The sequence below is a fragment of the Macrotis lagotis genome, chromosome 5 (assembly GCF_037893015.1).
Source record: "Macrotis lagotis isolate mMagLag1 chromosome 5, bilby.v1.9.chrom.fasta, whole genome shotgun sequence".
Lineage (NCBI taxonomy): Eukaryota > Metazoa > Chordata > Mammalia > Peramelemorphia > Peramelidae > Macrotis > Macrotis lagotis.
Window position 1 is genome coordinate 169,859,731 of NC_133662.1, and position 20,102 is coordinate 169,879,832.

General features: G+C 34.6%; 1 protein-coding gene across 12 annotated transcripts in view; it reads right to left on the reverse strand.

Moving 5' to 3' along the window:
• Positions 1-423: 423 nt before the first annotated feature.
• IPCEF1 (interaction protein for cytohesin exchange factors 1) overlaps positions 424-20,102 on the reverse strand; it is a 244,200-nt gene continuing 224,521 nt past the window's right edge. For all 12 annotated transcript variants that reach the window (XM_074187870.1, XM_074187868.1, XM_074187873.1 and 9 more), the window contains 2 exons: positions 10,014-10,207; positions 424-1,905 (listed from right to left, as the gene is read on the reverse strand). In XM_074187870.1, the coding sequence (XP_074043971.1) occupies positions 1,702-1,905; positions 10,014-10,207 (398 nt within the window). In that variant the 3' untranslated portion in view covers positions 424-1,701. The remainder of the gene's footprint in view (positions 1,906-10,013; positions 10,208-20,102) is intronic.

A 20,102-nucleotide genomic window follows, 5' to 3' on the forward strand; every position in this document is an offset into this window, starting at 1 on the left:
TTATATTATAGAAAGGTTTCTTATTCAACTGTGGTTTGGACCTAGAGCTTCTCTGAGGTTCCTTCTAACCCTAGATTTGATGATTCTGTGAATGTCACTACATGTATAATTGAGGAAAGAGAATCAGGAAATGTTGAAGTTGGAAGGGACTTTAGAGACTGTCTAATCCACCATTCCTAACTCCCATTCCACAGATGAGAAAACTGACTAAGAGAAGATGAGTGACTTGGTCAAGATTCCATGGCTAATATTATGATAGGATCCTATCCTGAATCTAGATCTTCTGATTACTGGGACAGTGTGCTTTCCATTATACTGCTATATTGGAAGATAAAGTGATCAAACAACATACTTGGCATGTCTATATATATATATATATATATATATATATATATATATATGTACATATATATATGTACATATATATATGTATATATATATGTATATATCCATATCCCATAAGTTTCCTAAAAATACTTCAGACTTCACAGTTTATGCAGCAGAATGACTGAAACAATTCACTAGTATCCCCTTTTTTCCTCAAATTAAAAATGCTCCTACTTAGAACATGTAGGCTATTCAATGAGGGGGAAAATAGCATGAACTTATTAACACTGGTAATCTGGACTTCTATAAATAGATTTAAATAACAAACATATACATATTTATATGTACATAGCTATATATATTCACATTAGCCATAAAGTGACAGATAACCTTACAAAAATAAAAGCAACTATGAATCAGCTCAATTTTTTTTCATTCCTTTGAATAAAGAAATTGAAGAACTTCAGGTGCCAAAAATATACTCGCTGTGTGAATCCTCAGGCACCTGGACACAAATACAAATTCTGTAGTTGTACCATAGTCAAGTCTAAAGGCAGCAGACACACCTTTCTTGATACATGGTTAAGTCCTGCAGTTGATGAAAAAAGTCAGAAAAACAGATGTCCCCAAGTGGCACAAGCAACATCTCTCCACATGCTGTATAATTCCCCCAACCAGTGTGAAATCTGAAAATGTCAAGTAGTCCTTAGAGTCCATAAATGATAGAACATTGCTCCCATGGAATAGCTCTCTTCTGAGTCTCTCTTTTTTTTAAATGCCAATGTATTCCCTTTAAGTGGATGCGGAAATGAGATTGGTGATCTGCAACTCCAAAAGACAAGATTCTGACTTAAATAACAACAACCCCAAAAAAGCATTTATACTATATTCCTCCCATCTAAAAGTAACATGGGAAAGATGGCAACCCAACAAGAAAAACCATGTATATTCTTTTTTGACGTTCTCTTCCTGTTAGCAAGGGATTGAATCATGCAATTATGAAAATCACTTGTGAATCCCTTCCCTATTCCAGACTGTTGCTATATGTTCCTTGAAAGCAAGTCCTATCATATGAATCTCATTTCTCCACCCCTCCTCACTTCTTCACCTCTTATACCACCTAATACATAGCAGACCCTTGATCACATACACCTGAATTAAATTGATTGATTCATCAAAAGAAAACACTGTCATTTGCACTAGGGATTCCATGCAATAGTTAATTTGCTTCCCGTGAAGTTGCCTTATCAGGCCATATTTGAGGTCCTGGGGAATAGTTTTTAGGTCTCCTTTTAAGGAAAAATGTGAGATTTTGTAGCAGCTTAAAGGGTTGCTGAGGATAAAACAAGCTAGGGAGAGAGTTCTGACTTGATCTCAAATAGAACTTTCAATACGGGTAAAGGAAGGTTGTTCTTCAGGCTCCAGGAAAGGTCCTTCAGTAGCAGTCTTTGTACTCTGCTGCTGATAGATCTCCTGAACCAACAAGCTATTTGTCCTCTTCCATTCTCTGTACTTCTTTGCCGTCAGCTTCGGATCTTCCAACAACTGGTTAATCGTGGCTAAGTCATGTTCTTTACACTGGCAAAGGAGAAAAAAAAATGGAGTCACGTTTCCCATACAATCCAAGGAGCCAGGATTGGTCCTTTGAAAAAATATTATCCTTATTAAATACTGTGCTAAGTGATGAGAATAAAAGAGAAAAGCAAAAATGTCCCTGCCCCCAAAGAATCCACACTCTAATCAGGGAGATAACATGAAGAGGACTCTATATAGAAAAGAGATTTAGAGAGTAGTTGGAAGGTAATCTCAGAAGACACAGTATTATCATCAAGGGAGCCTGGGAAAGGCTCCATTCAGGAGGTGGAGTTTGAGCTGGTTCTTGAAGGGAGTCAAAGAAATTAATAAGTAAATGTGAGGAGGGAAAGTTTTAGGGCAGTTGATGCAAACTCATGGAAAAAAGGAGGAGTACTTTGTATAAAGAATAGTAAGCAGGTTAGAGGAAATGTACAGAAATAGAAGTTGTGAAGGGAAGTAAAATTTAAGACTGGAAAGGTAGGAAGGGGACAGACTGTGAAGGGCTTTAAATGCCAATAGAGGACTTTCTATTTAATTTTGAGGATGTTAGGGAGTCATTGGAATTTACTGAAGGGGTTGGGGTGGAAACAGGATATCATGCTTTTCCTAGTTTTAGGAAAATTCCTTTGGCAGCTGAGTGGAAAATAGAATGGACTTGGGAGAGACAGGAGACAAAGAAGCTATTTCAATAGATCAGGTATGTGATGATAGAGTGACTGAATTATCATGGTAACTACCTAAGTGAAGGAAATCAGAGATGTTGGGAACATAGAAATGAAAAGATTTGGCAACAGGATGGATATGTGGAGTGAGAATCTGAGATGACACTAAAGCTGCAGGAGTAACCTGAATAATAAGGGTAACCTAAACAGCAATAAATAAGTTCAGAAGTGAAAAGGGCTGTTCTGGTAAAAGATAATGAGTTCTGTTTTAGACATGCTCAAGTTTCAAGTTACTGTTCAAGATGTGCAAAAGACAATTCAAGATTGCCTTGAATTCAAAAGAAAGACTAAGATTATATGTATATATATATATATATATATATATATATATATATACACACACACATACATATAGGAATCATCTGCATAGAATGAGAATTCAATCTATGATAACTGATCATTTGATAAAACTGATAAAGAGGAAGTGAAAGCATTTATCCTAATATAGAAGGTTTTTAAGGAGATTGACTGATAAAGAGAGTAGAGTCCAACAGTTAAGTCAAGTCAATCAACCTTTACTGTTTACAATGGACAGATACTGTACTAAGCAATGGAAATGTAAAGAGATGCAGAGAGACAGTCTCTTTCCATAAGGAGTGTGAAAACAATACATAAAATGAAACAAAAGGGGGAGGAATGAGGAAGGATGTATCAGACGCAAAGAAAGTCTTGAGAAAATATTGAGGGATGAAGACTTCTGTGATCTGGACTTCCTCCTTAAATTGGTAATTCTGAGTGGAACCAGATAATTTGATATAAGTTTTAGGAATGGAGGGTACCTCTAACGTAAGAAATAATAATCCATGAGTGAAGTGAACTTCTAAAGAAAAAAGAACAGAAATATAGGATTATGATTAGTAAGGTTTTTATTTTATTTTTTAAAGAATAAGATAGACACAAACATTGTGGGTGGCAAAGTAGTCAATGAGAGACTAAAGATTAGAAAGTGGGGTTATGCTGGAGAAGACAGAAATCATCAGATCAAGAGTTCATGTTGAAGGGATTAGTCTTAGCAAAGGAAAGACCATCTCCATCTGAGATAGGAAAAAAGAGAAGGTAGGGAAAGACCTTTGTGTGGCGTACAATGATGAGAAGAAGAAATGGTAAATTTATAAGTGAATATAAATGACCAGTAACAGCCAAGAAAAAATTGTATGCCTTAAAATTATTTAATACTTTAATGCATGAACTGCGTATTAGCCCCTAGAGATAAAATAAAGTTAGTACTAATTCCATCTAGTTACTCCAGGTTTAATTGGCTAATAATACATAAAAATTTATCAATTATTCAAAAACCATCAGCAAGTCATTTTTAATATGAACTGTATATTTGCCTTGTGATAAGAATCACATAAGAATACAAAAGATATAGGGATCATCCCATTATAAGCTAAAATAATACAAAATATGTTATAAATCACATCCGCTATCATAAGTAACCATACTTTCCAAGATGATGCTATTGTCCCGTCATCAGTAAAACATGAACCTTCAATTGATTTTCTAGTAGTGTTAATCAGCACTGTCTCATTCTGGCCTCACACATGCCCTAATCCAAGCAACACTTGTTGAAATACTATAGGTCCTTCAAGACATAACTCAATCCATTCCTTCACAAAGCAGTAAATCCCTCCCCCCCCCATCAGGAATGCCATATGTTCAACATCATATTTTCTATTCTATATCATTGCTAGTTGTAGGTATCCCATAGCTCCTCCCAGTTCTCCATTGAAGTTCTAGGAAAACAGAACCATTTAAAAAAAAAAATCACCCTTGTCTCCTAACTTGCTGTCTTGTTGTTTAGTCATGTCCAAGTGTCCATGACTCCATGTTGAGATTTTCCTGGAAAAGATCTTCTAGTGGTTTGCCATTTCCTTCTCCAGTTCATTTTACAGATCAAGGCAAACTGGGTTAAGTGACTAGCCTGGGGTCACACAGCTAGTAACTGCCTGAAGTCTGATTTGAACTCAGGAATTGGAGTCTTCCAGACTCCAGGTCTAATACTCTAAACACTGTGCCACCTAACTGTCCACAAAAATGACAATAATTGGATTTTATATAGTATTGTAGGGTTTGGAAAGCACTTACAAATGTTATCTCATTTTATCTTAAAACAACCTGGTAGATGGGTACTATTGTTCCCATTTTACCTATGAGGAAACTGAGGCATATAAGATTAAGTGACATGCCTAGGGTCTAACAAGTGACATGCCTAAGGTCTAAAGCTAGATATGAATTCAGGTCTTCCTGACTCTCAATCCATTATTCCCTCAACTCTGCAACCTAAATGTAAGCTATTATTTCAGATTTTTGAATGAGAAATGGAGAGATGAGTTGATGAATTGAAGCTGAAAAGTCATAATTGGCCTAAAAGTAGTAAAAGGAAAAGAGCACAGTTGAAAACTTAAAGTGACAACAGGCAGGCAAGTTAAATTTGGGCAGGAGCTTAAACAACTAATAAGTAACTTGATTTAAAATCAGAAATATAACACTCAAATTTTTCATCTTCCATTTACTGTCTGTGATTGAACACTGTCCTTTTTTTCAATCTCCATTTCTTCATCTCTGAAAGGGAAAGGGCAGTTGAACAAGATGATGACCTTTCAGGTCTTTTCCAATTCTAAATCTCTGGTTTGAATTCATATACATAAAAGGTAACATCTGAAGAGACCTAGAAGACTTATTTTTTTAAGGGAAGCACAGTTTGTCCCTCCTAAGTAATTATCATACTTAATTTTTTTTATTTAGAAAAAGATGGGGAATTCTGGTTAACTTTCATGTTCTAGCATGTAGGCTCCTTCTCATCTTTCTATCTTCCCTAGGACTTTGGATACAATAGGACTAGAGGATTTGCAACTTGAATGGATCTTAGAAATTTTTAGAACCACTTCCCTCATTTTGTAGAAGAGAATACTGGGGCCCAGATGTAAACACCATCCTTACCCAAGATTATGTTATATCAATTCTGTACATGTTTTGTGTGTGTGTGTGTATAGATATAGATATATAGGTATATATATGTATGTATGTATGTATGAGAGAGAGAGAGAGAGAGAGAGAGAGAGAGAGAGAGAGATCTATATCATCATGTTGCCAGGTAGCCGGGTAGGTAGCAATTCCTTAATAAATGCCTATTAATTGTTTCTGTCAAGGATGTTACATTGTTCAGAAGATATTTCTATTCCTTAAAGAACTTAATACTTTATTCTTAAAATATCTAGCTTTTTTGGAAATTTGGCAAAATATTGTTTTATGTTTTAAAGTATTCAACTCAATTCCAAACATAACTATAATGTAAGGGGTGGAAGTAATACTTCTCTGTTGGGTCCAAAATTCACATTAAAAAATACCTTATATTCTACTAAACAACCTCCAATATATTTCTCTCATCTCTGTGCTTTGTTTTGTTTTGTTTTTAATAGGTCAAAAGGGAAAGAGTCAAAAGGGATTAAAGAAAGAAGTGATTGAAAAAATCGTAATTTAGGCTTCTTTCCTAGAATACCTCCTATGAGAGCTGGCAATATTTATGGAATGAATACCCTGATATATGATTCTAAGTTCAAGATGATTGAGTAAAGATGTTTTTTTTTTTCACTATTCAATGTTGTACCTGATTTTCTGGCAAACAGTCAAGAATTTTAGTAGAGTTTTCAAAGCTGAGAAGAAAAAACGTTTGATTTTAATTTCACAAGTCAGATATTCGACCTCCAGTTGGATTTGAGACCTAATGTCTTCCACTACTGAGTATTTGAGGTTAATCCTTCATTATGGGTGAGCAGGCTTCTATAGTGAGGGTTTTAGTTAGTCCTACAATGGTTTAGTCAAGTAATCAAATCATCACTGATGAGTTGAAAACTAAAAAACCTAAAAGTCATCAAAAATTATATATATATATATGTATATATGTATATGTATATATTAATATCTCTTGGAAATGTCTTTAAATTCTTCCAACTTCCTGGAATAACTTTCTTTAAAAGTTATTTTCCAGTTTTTAGTCAGTGCAATGATTTGTCTTTTTTTGCTGGAATGTGCCTATGGGTAATATGAACTATTACTTTTAGCAATTTCCTTGTTTCTTCATGAAACTCTCTGCTATGTATACCTTGTTCATACTTGAGCTGCTAATTCTGAAGACTAGACAAATCACTCATTTTATAGAGCTTTTCTGTGGTACTTCAAGAGTTACTATGCCAGAAAAAAAGTATTTTCTAGAGTTGTTGCACTTCTGATGATGAAACTCTCTTATTGCGGTAATATGAATCTTCCCTTCGCTCAGTAGATATGATCTGTCAGTGAAAACCCCATAGCGTATCATAGAATTCTTTCCAGTTTGGTGAAAATTGTATTCAATTAGCATTGCCTATGAGAATCCAGAGTCACCAGCATACCACAGCGAGGTTTTAAAAAAGGGCTTTCTTCTTCACTGAAATAAAGCAGTGAAAAATAAGTTCATCTTGTACTATAAGTTCTTTATAAGCTTTTATGCTAAGGTTTTGTAGCCACTTTCTAAACTGTCATAAATCCTCATGCCTAATGAGCATGAATAGTAAGGCTTGCTACATATCAGACTGTAGTCAAACAATTATATACATTCCTCATTTCAACATGGCCTGAGGTAGCTTTGGAAATAGTTTCTCATATACTTCTGCAGAGTGAGTGGTAGTTTATACCAAGTCAAAAGAAAAGATTCATTACAGAAGGGAGAGGGGTGGAGGCAGGGGCAATAGAGTATGGTTTGCTACACTTATTTATTTGTTTCATTGGTTGTTTTTATTTATTTTTATTTATTTACCAGAACATCTGATGACCAGAGTTGGAACTAAGTCTTATGGAGGTCTATTGAAGATAGTAATTTACAGGAGATAATTACCTCAATAAAGGGGACAATTACTACATTATTCCACTCTAGAAATAGTTCCAGAGACTCTTACATCATCATCATCATCAACAACAACAATGAAACAAACATTTATATAGCCCTTTAAGGTTTGCAAAGTATTTTAACAAATATTTCATTTTGTCCTCAAATCCCCACTGTACAGGTAAGGAAACTGAGGTAAATTGAAATTAAGCAACTTGCCATAATTCACACAGCCTTTTGGGCCAGATTCGAATCAGTCTTGCAGACTCCTTCCACTGTACAATCTGTCTGTTAAAGAGGTTTCTATCTTCCCTGGAAGATAAATATTCACTGGAAGAAAACAGACCCACAAAATGATCCTGCAACTAATCCTTACTATAACAAAGATTTAGATGTGTGTGTTAAGTCAGTTTTCAGACATGTCCAACTCTCCATAATTCTGTTTTTGGTTTTCTTGACAACAATACTAAAGTACTTTTGCATTTCCTTCTCCAGCTTGTTTTAAAGATTTTAGATATACTTGTGGTCAAACTGGGATACATAAATTACACATTTCAATAACCTTATGGGGCAGGAGAGTATTACCAAGGACAGAAATCACTAGATTTGGAGTTGGAAGATGTGGACTTATCTGTCTCAACAATTATTAACTACAATTGTGAGCAAGTCATTTAACACCTCAATTTGCTCCTATAGAAGTATGAGGTAAAGTACTATATAAAAATTGAATCATTATCAGTATAATGGTTACCTTATAAAGTAGACAAGAATTCAATGAGTTTGCAGAACAGGAATTTATAGTGGAGATTTGTATAACTTCCTCAAGTCTACCGGAACAAGGGAAGCAGATGGTGGGAGTAAATCAGGACATAGTTTGGCAAAGGGTGAGCAATCATCTCATTTTAGAGATAATAAATATCAAAATCTTAGTTTTTACAATACCCTTCCAAAGTCTTCTCTCCTAGTCTCACTACAAAGGGAAAAAAATTCCAAATAGATATTTTAGGATGATTTAATCTTTTGTTGACCAACATGGGAAGCCTGTTTAATATCCACTAAGTCCCTCACTCTGCTGTTTCATATCATTGTACTGCTACAAGACTTCCTGGTAGCCCACTCATGATGCATGATGCTAAAACAGATTGAAAAATAGAAATAAACAAGCTGATCTATCAAAGCTTTCCAGAATTTAAACGTTTGCTCTCACTCCAGGGAGTGTTTAACAAAGTCCCCAAGACTTCAATTCATGGTATTTTGCCGATGTGGAAGCAGGATGTCATTGCTATTAAAGAACCATTTTAGTTACAGGAGGACCCAAAATAACCCCAGTATATCCTGTGTATTGTTAGCATGTCATGAAAACATCTGCTTCTCCATGATCACACATGTATACATTTCACTATACTGCTTTCATTCAAATTCCCCAGTTTTAAACAACTTCAATTAGTGGCACCAATATGACAATGGTCAGAACATAACAGATACACCTATACTTACATTCCTAGAAAGTTTTAATGACATGACATAAAATGGTCTCCTTTAGTAGAGAAATCAGCATCCCATACATTATAACCCATTTATTTTTGTTTTATTTGACTTTTTGGACTCAACTGTGATTTTATTGGAATAAAGAACTCTTGTGAGGAACTTATACCAATATAAATCTGAATCTTCTTTGTACCTCTGAATTGTGGGCCCAGCCAGTACATATCAGAAGCATCTCTCTGTCCACTACACCCTGTTGTTAATCTCTAATTTATTTATGAACCTAATGTAACTCTTATGTCTCCTAGATAGAAAGCCCATTGCATAGAATGCTGGGTCTGGAGTCGGAAAGCCCTGAGTTCAAATCCAGAAACTAGATATGTGTGACCTCGGGCAATAACTTAACCTCTGTTTGCCTTAATCCCTTGGAAAAGAAAATAGCAAAAGACTCCAGTACCTTTGTCAAGAAACAACATGGATAGTACAGTCCACAGTGTAATGTAAAGTCAGACATGACAGAACAACAAAATGCTTCCTATAGCAAGTGAATGAGAGAAACCAATGGCATATATTGGGATTCTTTTATCAAAATGACTATATTAAGCATGGATTATTGAAGAGTGGTCATTGTGTCTATCTATATCATAAACATATGTTATATGCACATCTAATTTATGCATATTCAACTGTATGTATAATTTATACATATATTTATATAGCATTTATTTCTCTCATCTGTGCAAATGTGTCTTACAAGTTAGCTCCTTTGGTCTTCAAAATAACCCTGTGGGTGTTATTTTTACAGCTAAGGCAACTAAAGTTGAAAGAGGTTAGCATCACAAAGCTAGTTAAGGCATAAAGAAAGATTTGAAATCAGTTCTTCCTCAATTCACTACACTAATTAACTGCCTGATACACACTCTCACAAAACCCTCAGGATTAAAAATTCTTAAAAATTTTCAGTTTGAGCTCCCCGATCACTAGATATACATCCCCCTAGAGCTAAACATCCTATCAGACCTTCTTAACACCAGTTTTACCTTTAATGTGCTATTCAATGTCCGGATTTTGTGGAGTTTCTCATTGATGGATGGATTTTTGCTCCGTTTGACAAAAGATTTCCTCAACTCCTTTTTGGTTGAAGGTCGTCGATCCCCAATAGGAGATAAACTGGCTTGTTCTAGAGATTTGTATAGTTTTTCCATTTCATCATCTTCAGGAACTTTTGTCTGTTCTATAAAGAAAAACAATAATCATATAGAATCACTGATTTGGAGAGTGAGAAAAGAGCAGAGATCATGTGACTATATATAGCATATCACCACCATAACAAACTTGTCCAGATTCTGCTTGAAGACTTCTAAGAAGGAAGAATCTTTAAAGTGTTAAGAAAAATGTTTCCTGATTTTAAATTTAATTTTGAGTTGATAATTTCTATCCCTTAATCTTGGTTCTATCATCTTAAGTCACAGAGAAAAAAACACCTAATCTTTCCTCAGTAGGACAACCTATTCAGAACTTGAACATAACTATCATTTACTTCCTAAGTCCTCTCCAAGCTTAACACCAGTTCTCTCAATAAACCATGCATTTATAATGAATCTACAATGTATCAGTCACTGTATTCTTTACAAATATTATCTCACTTGATCCTTACAACACAAAGCACAACCTTTGAGATAGGTGCTGTATTATTTCCATTTAGCAGTGGGAAAATTGAGAATATTAAAAATAAAATGACTTGCCAAGGGTCACACTACTCTAAGGTCACATTTCCTGATTCCAAGTCTACGGTCCTGTCCAATGTATCACCTAACTGCCCAGGATTCATCAATAAATCACACTAATTTAATATTGAATCTTCTGAATTACTAAAACTTTTGAAAAAAAAAGAATTAACCAAATTGCTAAGCACTAAAATCTCTTCAAAATAGAGGTTGTGTAACACTTTTATCTAGGAAGCTCATAAAAATAGAAAACGGTGCTGTGCACAACAGTGGTATGCAATATGTATTTTCTGACTGATTCTCATCATCCTGGGATGGAGGTTATCTGAGGATAGTAACTGAGAGAAATTCAATGAATGATCTTGAAAGGTCCCTTTCAGTTAAGAGCGAACCTCACAAATCAGGAAACCACTATGGCTCTCCTCAAACTATCTGCCTTACTTGATAATGCCTAAATTTTACCTCAGTTTCCTTAACTTATAGTACTAATCTCTAGTTAATACAAATATTTGCATAAAGTATTACTTCCAGATAAATAAGTTTCCTAAGCTTTCAAAAAAGCAGGTTTTCTTAGTGGGCAGAGGATGAGGGCACTGTGCCCCAGAGAGAAATCTTCATCAAAGGGGAGGAAAGGAAGCTGAAGACACTAGAGATAAATATAATTATCTTATTTTATAACTCTATTAGGGTTAGCCCTTCTTCCAAGCCTTTGATTCTATGAATTTTTTAATCCAGAACATGTTATTTTTCAAGGGGAAAAAAGTTTTCCCTATGAAAATTAATTGTGAATGTTCTCATCATTTCCTTTTAAATAGAGAAAATAGATACTGTACTTGCATTACAATGGTTCTTAATTGTCTAAATGAAACTTGATTGTTAAGGGCAGTGGTTGGCCCTAAATACTCTGTTCTCCTTAATAATTTTGGAAGAACAAACATAGAAAACTCCATTCAAAGCTACATGTGGGCACAATTATTCTTCCTGACTGAGTCTGACTATAGATGCTACACAAGGGAGATTTTGCGCAGCTGTCATCACAAAGGATGAGATCAACAAGGCAGAAGTAACAAGTCACGGCAACCATCTTGGGAGTTAGGCTAAGAATGTCACAGGCTTTCTGAGTTGAAAAGAAAATCAGAGGCCAGTCTCTAACTAAACAGGAATATTCTCTGCAATTGATATAGTAGTCAGTCATTTGCTTGAAGGTGTTCCTCATTTTTGCACAATGCTATTCTAGACAAATAGGCCTGAAGCAATGAGTCTAGATTTGGGAAGTCCTAGGTTTAAATCTGGTCTAATTATATGATCCTGGACAAGTCATTTAATCTCTATGTGCCTCAGTTTCTTCAACTATAAGCACTGTAAAAAATCCTTCTGTTATCTATCAATTCTTCCTTCTTTACATCTTTCCTTCCTTCATTCTGTTCAACTATTAACATTTTTATATCATGGAGTTTCAAAGATGTACTATAAACAGAGGGGAGCAAAGGCAATCAGGCAATCAGCTTTACTATGTGTCAGCCACTATGTTTTAATATGATGCTTTATATTTGGATTTTTTATTTGGAATATTTCCAATGGCAGGTGTTTGGGGGGTGTCCATAGGTCAGGAAATTAAGAGTGTAATAATAAGGAAAGCATGAAACACACTAGATCATAGGATCTAAAAGTCCATAAAAAAAAGAGATACACGCTTCCAGCTAGTCTACTCAATAAACTTTTATTAAGTATCTATTATGTGTCTGCCTCTGTACTAAGCACTGAGGATTCGTAGAAAGTTTAAAAAAAGAGAATCCTATTCTCAGTGAGCATGACACCATGCAAACAAGATACATATAGGATAACTTGAAGGCAATCTCAGAGGGAAAACACTAATATTAAAGAAGACCAACAGAGGTTTCAAGTATAAATTAGGACTATACTGAGACTTGAAAGAAGATACAGAAGCCAGGAGGTAAATATGAAGAGGGAGAAATGAGGAGACAACAAAAATTCCCAAAGTTAAGAGAGGGAATGTCATACGTTCGGAACAAGTGGACAGTGTCACAAGATTATAGAGCATGGTGGAGAGAAGGAATAGAAGGGAATAATGTGCAAGAAGACTGGACAGACTGAAGGGTATCAGGAGAGATTGAGGGGATTTAAAAGGAAAATAGAAGATTCTATATTTGCATAGAGACAATAGGGAGTCACGTAAGTTGATGGAACAAAGAATGGGGTAGCACTGGGGTAGATATGGTCAGTATTATACTTTAGGAAATCAGTAATAACAGCTGATTGTAAGATGGACTGGAGTGGGGAGAGACTTCAGACAGAGAACCCACAGACTATTGGAATAGACCAGGAATGAGACAATAAGGACCTGCACCAAGAAGGTGGCAGTGTCAGAGATAAAGGGGCATATAGCTAAAGGTAAAGATTCTAGATTCTCATAGGATTATTGCACTTAAGAATCTCTCTAGTAGCCTTTAATATATCTTCTTATTTTCTTAATTAAAATATCATAAACTTAAATCTATAAAAAACCTTAAATACCATGTAATCCAAAACTCTAATTTTTAAAATGGAGAAACTGAGACCCAGAAAAATTCAGTGTCTTATCCAGGGGTTTTACAGATACTTGGTAAAAGAGCTAGGTTTTGCTGACTCCAAATTCATCATTCTTTTCACTCCCACACCATTTTTCCTGAATCATTTCAAAGTTTTCACTTTATTTTGAAGTGTTTTTTTTTTATTTTACTTAATTAGGAATAAATACTTCATTATATCCCATCATCTTAAAATGACCAAGACAATAAAGCTGGCAGGGTAATCAGCTTTTCTGTCTCCCATTTGAAATAGAAGCCATGTTAATTTTTTCCACCTCTCTTTGCTTTCTGAAGCCAGATAAATGGATATTGTCTGAAATCCAAGTGTTTCAATTGCAATTACTACCCTTTCTCATCAAGCCCTTATTCTTATATGTCAATAATAAAGCGTTGATTTTCATGGACATAGAGGACACTTTATAGTCAAAATCTCATTTATTGTCCTAGGCACTTTGTGAAGCAGGTTAAAGGAATCACATTTTATAAATGGAGAAATAAAAGTATGGGTAATTATTTTCCTATGATAGAAAAATGAGCAATGAAGAAAAGAAAATCTCAATCACTCTGTCCTCAGAAGTCTAGCATAATAAATCAGGGATTTCAAATTAGAAAAGCATGTTTGTTTTCAATTTAGACCATTTATATTAACATATGTTTTTCCATGATCTCACCAATGGTGATGCTTTCTGTAGTAATGTTGTTCTATTTCAAGTAACTAATAGAATCATAGCTTTAAAGCTAAAAGAACCTTAGAATTCAAACCCTTTGTTTTACCAGTGAGGGAACTAAGACCCCAGAGAAGTTAAGTGAAGGTTTCTGTTCATGTCCTTCCATAAAACCACCATAGATGATGCCCACAACATGCTTAGGGCTTTCCACAATATACAGATATAAATGGAATACATCTTGTTGAATCCATGGCAGGCACTCTATCCACTGCCTGATAAATCTGCTTCAGATGTTCACAAAGTAGAAATGACAAGCTTTAGCAATTGATTGGATAAATTACATAAATGAGAGTGAAGCGGAAGAAGAAAAAGAAGTTTCAAATCTGGTGATGCTCTTGATGGTAACAGAGAATTTTAAAATCTGGGAGGAGAGGGTGGGTAGATAATAGTTCTGTTTTAAACATGGGGTGTTCCAGATAGCTTGAGAATATCCAACATGAGATGTCTAATAAGTAGCCAGCAATATAGCTAGCACTGGAGTTCAAGAGAGAAACTAGGGCTAGATATTGAGATCTAGGAATCATAACATAAAGATGATCACTGAACTCAGGGGAGTGATAAGATCACCAAATAAGAGTATAGGGAGAACAGAGAATAAGGTCCAGCATGTAGATCTCTTCTTTTTACCCACTTCCACTCTCTTCTACATGTCCTCTCCTTTCAACCTTTTATTCCTATGTTACATTTATCTTTTTCACTTGAATATTTATTCCCTTCTTTCTAGTGAAACTATTTAAGTTTCAAGACTATCTCAGATCTTGCCTGATCCTGTTTATCTCAGGGTTATAGAGAATTACTACATATTAAAGTATTGTCCAATTCATGCCTGTAAAGAAAGAAGAAGATATAGAAATTGTCTTTTGGAGACATCTCAGACTCAGAGGATTAGAAGGGATATTAAAATCTGATGCTGGATCACTCCCCTAATCTCAAGTGAGACTAGGATCTTGAACTTTTATGTTCACAGTAGGGAAAATGCCAAAATCTCTCAGCTTTAATTTTCTATTTTGTAAAATGTTAATCATAATACTTGTACTTCCAACTTTGTGAGGACTGTTTTAAGGAAAAAACAAGATAATGTATGCAAAGTGCAAACCCTAAAGAGCCATATAAGTGTCAATTATTTCTTGTAATGATGATGATGATGATGATGATAATAATAATAATAATGAGAACTGTCAAAGGTTGAAGGCTAAAATATACTGATTTTTTTGTTCTTTGAATGTCATCAGCAATGATAACAAAATAACAATTCTGGCATATGGTTGGCAGTCAGCCATTGCCAAGTTCATGCTAGTTTATCAACCCATGTGAAGGTGCTTCTCATTCCTCTTCCTCCTACATGCTCCAAGCTATTGTCTTCCTCTGACAAGGCAACGAAACACTAATAGACCCTGCATTTGGCTGTCGTAAACATGGTATAGAGATGATCTCTAACTTTACCTCCCCCACTATCTTATTTTTGGCTAAGTTTTCCCTTGTGCTCAGTGGAATGGGGCTGTTTGTTTTCCACTTAGAATATAAATTTTGCTTTTGGGAGACAGGAAGGGAATTCATCTGCCATTTTTCACTTCACAATTCAAAGGAAGCCCTTTTGAGATTATAGAAGTTTAATGATGTCCCATGGAAGATAATTATAGCCCCTAAAGAACAAAAGAAACTTGGAAAGAGTTGGCGAGAAAAAGAAAATTAGATTTACTGTGTGGTATGCAAAACTGCACCCTAAGAGGAAAAGGAAATGAGAGAAGAGGAAGGCAAGCATCACCCTGAAAAAGTAATGATCTTCTGGTTGTCTCTATAAGAATTTAAAAATAAAGATTCATGCATTGTCCTTTATGGATAAAAATCACTTTAGATTCCTCTAATTAGTTAGGCCTTTTGATACTTCTGGATAGAAGCATCTAAACTGAAGAGAGGCAATATGCAGTCATGAAAAGAATACTAGAGATGGAGTCAATAAAGAACTAAGAATCATAGTTCCACCACTTAATAATGTCTGTGTGACCTTAAGCAAGTCACTTAATTCCTCTCTGCCTCAGTTTTCTAATCAAGAAAGTGTAACTATAAAACTTTGCACACTCTGCCTCATAGGATTGTGGTGAGGCAAGTGCTTTGTTTGCCCATGATGTTATTACTGAGAATTAGTTGTTAGATATTTTTTAAAAATTCAGCTCAGTGTTTTCATCACTATGATTCATCAATGTGGTGATTAGCTTCCTCTACCACTGCAGACCTTCCTTCTTACCTTCTCTACAATTTATAATCTTAGAGAGGTTACGATGGTCATAAACATAGTTAACATGTGTCAGAAGTAGGACCTGAATCCAAGCTCTTTTAACTCTGAGAATACTTCTATCCATTATTCAATACTTCCTTTCATTACCCATATAAAGTCAAAAGATTGTAAAAACTACTCTTATTCATCCATCCATCATCCATCCATCCATCCATTCAGCCATTCACTCATTGTCAAGTCTGCCTCCTGAGCTTTTCCTGTGAGGCAAGAAGCACTGGAGTTTGTAATCTGTTGGTATCACTATCTGAAATCCAGGGTCACCTGTAAATAATGAGCTGGAGGAGGACTTTTCTGGAAGGTGGTCACACTATTGACATTATTAAGAGTGTTGATATTGCTAAAAATTATATGGAAACTTCTAAGGAAAATTGCAATTTCTGCTTTTCAATGCTACCAAAACTATTTTAAATAAAAAAAACTCTCAGTTGACTATACTGCCAACCATATTGCTTAATTATTGTTTCTACTGACTTTCTACCTGTCTCTCCATTTGAAATCTCACCTATCATTAATACTCCTAATTTGTTGGGCTACCCCTTTATTGAATAAACTCCAATTGCCCATTGTTACCTCCAAAATGAAATATAAAATTCTGTTTAACTTTCTGACTTTTTGCTACCTTTCAATTCTTCTTAAACTTTACACACCTCTCCATATATCTCTGATCCAGCTCCCACTAACCAAAACATCCCATTACTTATTACCAAAATTTTTTTTCACTGACTTTTCCCTGTGTCTGGAATGTTCATCCTACTCATTTCGAGCTTCTGGCTTCCATGGTCTCCTTCAAGACTCAGTTTAAATCCCACCTTTCAGAACTTTCTAGGCCCTCCTCCCAATTCCTTTCTTCTAAGATTATCTTCCATTTATGCTGTACATATCCTCTACAGCACAGTAGTAGTTTGAATCTCAAATCCTCCATTAGAATGTGAGATTCTTGAGAGCAAGAACTATATTTTTCCTTTTCTTTGTATCCCAGGTCTTAGCACAGTAACTGGTATATGTGTATTTGCAGTCATTTTTTTCAGTCATATCCAACCATTCATGATCCCATTTGGGGTTATCTTGACAAAGATATTGGAGTGGCTTGCCATTTCCTTTTCCAGTTTATTTTACATATGAGGAAACTGAAGTAAACAAGGTTACGTGACTGACCCAGGGTCACACAACTAGTATCTGAAGTCAGATTTGGACTCAGGAAGATGTCTTCCTGACTCCCCATCAGACATTATCCAGAGCACCATCTAGCTGCCCTGACAAATAATAAGCATTTATTAAACATTTGCTTAGTGACTGAATTATTAATATATTTTCCCCCTCTCTTCTATTTGTACTTTTTAAACTATTCAAATATCAAAGTCAATAAAACCCCATCTGCTTCAATGATATTAAGAAACACTGGATTACTAAAAACCTGAAAATATCTTAGTTGATCAGAGATTTAAATGATTTTCTAGTCAGACAGTAAACATAATGATCTTCAGGATAAAACATTAATAAAATTATTACTATGATAAACATTAATGTTATATATTCTCTAGCCTCTCCTTAACTTGGGGCAACTAGGTGGAGCAGTGTTCCAGGCCTGAAGACAGTCAGACCTGAATTCAAATTTACTAGCTATGTGAACCTCAGTAAATCACCAAACCCTGTTTACCTCAGTCTCCTCATTCGCAAAATGAGTGAGAGATGGAAATGGCAAACCACTCCAATCTCTTTGCCAAGAAAACTCTAAAACAGTCACTGAGAGTAAGACATTACAGAAAGACTGAACAAAAACAAAGATAAAGTTGCCATTTTTTAAAAAGAGAGCTTGACTGGTATATTTCAAGATAACTGATTTTCTTTGTAATACTATGCACTGTATCTAGTGCATCTGAAAATTTTATTCTGAGAAGAGGTCTAAAGTGTTCAAGAGAGTTCATTGCTATCATATCTGCCTTACTGAGTAGAGAAGGGGATGAACTGTCCTAGCAGTTTTTATATCTATAAAAAATAAATTCTAAAATAGAAGTCCTATGATATTTTAGACCTTCACTTTCGGATTCTATTTTGTATAATTCTTATTAGTCTTAATTACCTTTCTCTCTATTGTAAACATACTGATAACAAATTTTAAAAAACCCTTTTTGTATCTCTCATGACCTAATTCCTTCTCCCTGCCTCTAATTATTACAACAAAGTCTAACTCATAATAGGTACACATACTACATGAAGAAATAAGGATGGATGGATAGAAGGGAAGGGGGAAAAGCGAGAGATTTTAAATTTGTAAAGGAAATGTTTGTGGAAATTATACAAATGTTTTCATCCATCAATAATATTTTGTCTCACTGAAATAACTTCAATTCTCTAACAAGGGTAATAGTTTCTAGTAAATAGATTTTTGCTAGCTTTTGTTTACAGAAATTTAACTACCTTTTAGCAACTTTTTAACAACCTTTGGTCAAAAGAAACATTTAAAAATCTAGTATCCCCTTTTTGTTCCACACCCCCCAAAACATCCATAATTATAAAACAACATACACAAATACAGAACCAATAATAAAAAGTACAATAATTGTCAATAATTCTATTTTATATATATTTATATAAATTCATAAAATTTATGCTTTTGAATCTGCTGGTTCTTGTTAGGCTACACAGAATAATTTATAAAACTGTAGACCAGACTATAATAAAATAATAGCCTTAAGATAGGAGAAACTTTCTCAATTTATCTAAAGATAAACAATATTAGTTGTTTAAATAATTATATAGTTAAACTCCTTCATTTTACAGAAAAAAATAAAAGAATATAAAGTAGTTCAATGACTTAATCAAGGTCAAATGGAACTAAAGAGAAGAGCTAGATCCAAACCAAGACTGGCCCATTCTAAATCCAGTACCTTTCCATTACACATGGTCTTTAAATGTGGTGATTTTAGAGACTTAACACTAGATTTGTCCCTCAACAACAAACTACTTTGATACATTGGTTATTAAAGCATTGGTATTGCAATAATGAGTTAAGACTCAACTGATTTGAAATATAAAAGTTAAATTAAAGTTTCACATAAAACACACTATCTCTCACACATATGGTGAAAAGTATAGAATATTCAAAGACATAATCATAGAACTGACATTTTCCAACAATCTGCCTAGTGGCAACATAAAGCAAGGTGTAAAATGGGGGTGGGGGAGGTACACATTTAAAGTGTTCAGCATTGAAGTAGAAGATGCCTCAAGCAGAGTCCAAATAAAAAAAGAATTCTTAATGATAGATGGCTTCTCCAAATATTCTTTGTTCAAAAATTATCTTTTTCATTAGTTTTAGCCCAGGAATACTACAAAAACTCTTTAATGAATTCCACAATGATTCAAAAAGGACAGATATATCCATTTATGTGCAAAACCCACCATGGATGAAAATTTATATAGTTCAATACATAATAGCCAGTTGGTATAAACAAATCATCAAGGTGGTCTCCACTGGAGTTATATATCTTGGACAGGTTCTACAGATGCCAGATTGTTGAGAATCTCAAAGAGTGAAAAAGCAATTCAGAATAAAATGTACCTTTACAGAGGTTTATGAAAGACTTATAAATCTTACATAAAATAATTTATTTCTCATTCTGTATGATCCTTCACAAAATTTCTACCCCTACAAAATACCAGCTAAAGAATACATGACAAGACTACTACAATAAATCAGAATAATTGTAGGTATGAGACTGTAAAGAATAACTATTGTGGGTATGTATTGGTGTTGCTGGGGGGGGTTATTATTGGGGGAAAAGAGGAG